Below are 4261 nucleotides of genomic sequence, written 5' to 3'. Positions count from 1 at the left end.
ATCTAATTTTAGAGACACCCCTGGAAATGAGATGGTTCCATGGTTTCAGAGCCTCTTCTGTATCTCCATGGAGCATTATTCACATAGTAGCCATGGAAATGGCTAGAGTTGTCCCAGAGTTAGGCTCCAGAGGGCACCATTTATATTGCCTGCAATGTAAATGGGATCTGGAGCTGTGCATCATTGTAGCCTGGCCTTGAAGGAGCCTCACTGGCTCAGCAGCCCAGACTTCCTGAGCCCTCCTTCCCCACTTCAACAAAAGCAGTTCTGCTTTACATTTTAGGGCTCTGAATTTAAGAAAGCAAAAGTTCTCTTCCCTTAAAAAAAGAAATTATCTTTACTAAAAAGTTTGAACACCATTGATCTCTTTTAATCCCAACACAGAATAGGGTAACCTAAGGATGTAAGAGAGGGAAGGAAGTACTGAAGTCTAAACAACAAGTTAGAAGGTTAAGAATATAGCCCAAATCTCTGGCTTGCAGACCTGATGACTTTCCACAAATTCACTGCAATTCCAGAAGGAAGCTGAGTACCACCGTATGAATAAGGAACTCTTAGGAAGCTGTCTTCTTGGTTCAGTGTGAAGAAAAATTTTATAATACTCTAGAGCTCTGCAAATAATGGAGTACACCATTTAGAAATGTAATGAGCTCTTCATTCTTAGAAGATATCAAGCTGAAACTAAAAAGCCATGCATCTGTGGGGCATAGAAAATGATCTCGAATGGGAGAGAGGGTTGGACTAGATTACTTGGGGAACAGAATCAGTGACAGAATATTAGTCTGAGTGACATATCTAGCAGATAAGTCAAAAGGCTCAAGGACTACTAATGCCCACTGATTCCTGTATGGATGCTCACCTAGAGGAAAGGTGACCCAGTAGAATGATAAGAAAAAAAGCACTGCTCTACTTATCTATGAGAACTAGATTTCCATAAACTGTGATTTCACTCTGCATCTTTAGAGCCAGTCCTGTAGTTCGTGGAACATCAGATTCAAACTATTTGGGATGTATTAGCATTTCCAGAGCACAAAGTTACTTTGAGACTCCCTCCCACCCAACACACACACTTGTCTTTCCATCTCTTTTTGTCCTTAGAAGTCCAGCTGGATTTTATATTACCAAAGAGCTTTCCATGACCCTATTTCCATCAATACCCTGGGTGCCCTTATGGATACTCTAGTCTCTTCTGAATCTTTTGCTTCCCTTTCCTGTTAAGTTGTGGGCTCACTTAAGCCTGGGTTATGAAGCACCCCTGTTCCTCATAGGAACTGTCATACCCACTTACTGGGGCTCAAAAAGTAGGTGGAAGGATGTTCAGACACAGATGGATGGATGGAAAGCCCTGGAGCCGGTGTTGCCCATGAGAAAGGAGATCTTGGGAACAAGAGTATGTTTTCTGTGAGAATGACCTGGAGAGGAAATTAGTTGTGGATTCACAACTAAACATTTCACTAGTAACCACAAAGTTGGAGAGCATGAAGCAAACTTAATGTTACTTTTCTTATCAAAGTTTAATGAGATGAACTGCCATATGGACATAGAACCAAAAAAAACTGAATGTGTTATGTGTCTTATCTCTGGCCAAATTCATTAAATTATTAGAATCACCATTTTAAACATTGTAAACTTGATGTCCTATGGTCCCAAAGTCATTTCTGATTTTATTGCTTCTTTTTCTTGGAAATAAATAGAGACTGTGGGCTTTCAAGACTATTATCCAATCACTCAGCCTAACTGGAACTTTAGATCATATGCCCTCGGCCTATGCAGGGCAAAGAACATTGAGTTTGGATACCTGGGTGTTTTCCTCTATTGAAGGAGGAGACATACCATGGAAAGTGTCAACCAGACTGCCTCTGTGGCGGAGTTTATTCTCCTGGGACTCTCGGCCCACCCAAAGCTAGAGAAAACGTTCTTTGTGCTCATCCTCCTGATGTACCTGGTGATACTGCTGGGTAATGGGGTCCTCATCCTGGTCACTGTGTCTGTCTCCCGCCTGCACACGCCCATGTACTTCTTCCTGGGGAACCTCTCCTTCCTGGACATCTGCTATACAACCTCCTCAGTCCCCCTCATTCTCGACAGCTTCCTGACCCCCAGGAAAACTGTACCCTTCTCAGCCTGTGCTGTGCAAATGTTTCTTTCCTTCGCCATGGGAGCCACAGAGTGTGTGCTTCTGGGCATGATGGCATTTGATCGCTATGTGGCCATTTGTAACCCCCTTAGGTACCCTGTGGTCATGAGCAAGGCGGCCTATATGCCCATGGCTGCCAGCTCCTGGGCAGCTGGAAGTGCTGCCTCCATGGTTCAAACGTCCCTTGCAATGAGACTTCCCTTCTGTGGGAACAACATCATCAACCACTTTACCTGTGAGATCCTGGCTGTCCTGAAGTTGGCCTGTGCTGATATCTCCATCAATGTGATCAGTATGGGAGTGACAAATGTGATCTTCCTGGGGGTCCCAGTTCTGTTCATCTTTGTTTCCTACATCTTCATCCTCACCACTATCTTGAGGATCCCTTCAGCTGAGGGGAGGAAAAAGGCCTTCTCCACCTGCTCTGCCCACCTCACAGTCGTGGTCGTCTTCTATGGGACTATCCTTTTCATGTATGGGAAGCCCAAATCCAAGGACCCCATGGGGGCAGACAAGCAGGACCTTTCAGACAAGCTCATCTCCCTCTTCTATGGGGTGGTGACCCCGATGCTCAACCCCATCATCTACAGCCTGAGGAACAAGGACGTGAAGGCTGCTGTGAGAAACTTGGTGAGTCAGAAATGCTTCACCCAGTGAGGTCTGGAGGACAAATGTCCCTGTAGTTCTGTGCTCTTGGCTGCCTGCACCCATGCATCTCAGAAGAATGTGTCCTCCAAGGAAGATAAATGTGAAGAATGATTACCAGAAAACAGAATTCCATATGCAATGGAGAACTTTGGCTGTTACTGGACCCAAGTTCTAAAAACAATAAAACCTAAAACCTGATGGGGTGGGACTTGAAGGGTCGGAAGTGGGTGCTGCTGAAAACACAAATGATTTTGCTGATTCCCTTTTGGGCACGTGTGAATTCACCCTTGTGAGAAGTTTGCCCATTTGTTTTGGGAAAAACAGCTTAGTGTACCTTTGAGTTACATAAATATCCAAAATCCTTCTCTGGAAAGGAGGCAAGGAAGACAGTGTGTGGCAAAACTCCATGGCAGAATAGTATAAAAAATTATCAACATTAGAGATAAAATGGCACTCTTTCAATTTTGTTTTTCTTAGTGGCAGGATTGAGACTGGAGATGAGAATGAAGTTGGCTCTTTCTTTCCCCTGAGGCTCAGATGAGTTGGGATCATGTAGATTCCATGTAGGGCATTTCCACTGACAGCAAGTAAGCTGGATCCTGCAAATGCATGTGGAAGTTCTTAGCCCAGGAGTACTAATAGCTGGTATCTGGTTTTAAGCTTAATTTTCCTGCTGTCAGTAAGTCTTATGTATTTAAGTACACAGTCTGGCCCTACAGTCCAGAGAGTTAGAAGATGGACCTATGGGGGAGAGCAGAGCAGGAGCATCATGTGACCAGCAGAAGATGGAGCAAGGTGGCTGACTGAGGAGAAGTGGAATGATAAAACTGAAAGGCAGAGCCAGTTTACCATGCACCTAAGAAGGGGTCCAGAGGTGTAATGTGTGATGATCTCAGTCACTAGAGACACAAAAAGGAGCAAAGCTACTAAAAGGAAGTGAACTTTGAATGTCTCTTTTTCCTTGAGGTAACTGGATGTCTCTTTTTTTTTTTTTTTTTTTCCTGAGAATCAAAATTTTCTGATGAAAACAAATTCTCCCTGCTTGCCTTCCTTGGGTGTCCTGGGCTTCTCCTGTCCGGGATGTGGCCAGCCACCCTCTTTGGCCCCACAGTGCTCTCCTGGCCACACTGGTCAGAAACGTGGACACTGGTCACTGCCTATGTGAGTCCTTAGCCTCTCGGGCTGCTCCTGTATCACCATTTCAAAGCTGGTATTATTTGTCTCATTCTGGTGTGAGTTTGCCTTTCTTCATTGAGCACAGAGCCTATCTATGTCCATCTTAGCTCACTACAGAGAGGATGACATCAACTTGGGATCAACTCCAACCTTTGTAAGTCAAGAATTGACCTAAAAATGAAACATACTTGTAGAGCAAAATTCCTTTTCAATATCACTAGTTTTGACTAAGAGAACTGTAACTAGTTTCTACCCAGATCTTTCCATAGGACTCTACAGGACTCCTTCAGCTGCCCAAAG

At 44.3% G+C, this 4261-nt stretch overlaps 1 protein-coding gene across 1 annotated transcript; it reads left to right on the top strand.

Annotated features, from left to right (window-relative positions):
- The first annotated feature begins 1828 nt into the window (after window positions 1-1828).
- Window positions 1829-2794, top strand: LOC121034412 (olfactory receptor 13C7). The gene has a single exon (XM_040481214.1). It carries the CDS (start codon window positions 1835-1837, stop codon window positions 2792-2794), a length of 960 nt encoding a protein of 319 aa, XP_040337148.1. The 5' UTR covers window positions 1829-1834.
- Window positions 2795-4261: the final 1467 nt, after the last annotated feature.

This window comes from Herpailurus yagouaroundi, unplaced genomic scaffold (assembly GCF_014898765.1).
Source record: "Herpailurus yagouaroundi ecotype Mexico unplaced genomic scaffold, PumYag 160, whole genome shotgun sequence".
Classification (NCBI taxonomy): domain Eukaryota; kingdom Metazoa; phylum Chordata; class Mammalia; order Carnivora; family Felidae; genus Herpailurus; species Herpailurus yagouaroundi.
The sequence above is the reverse complement of the archived record's forward strand: the minus strand, read 5'-3'. Positions and strand labels throughout refer to the sequence as shown.

Bases quoted from the DNA above. Each gene is read 5' to 3' on its own strand.
- LOC121034412 (XM_040481214.1), top strand. From the start codon at position 1,835: ATGGAAAGTGTCAACCAGACTGCCTCTGTGGCGGAGTTTATTCTCCTG.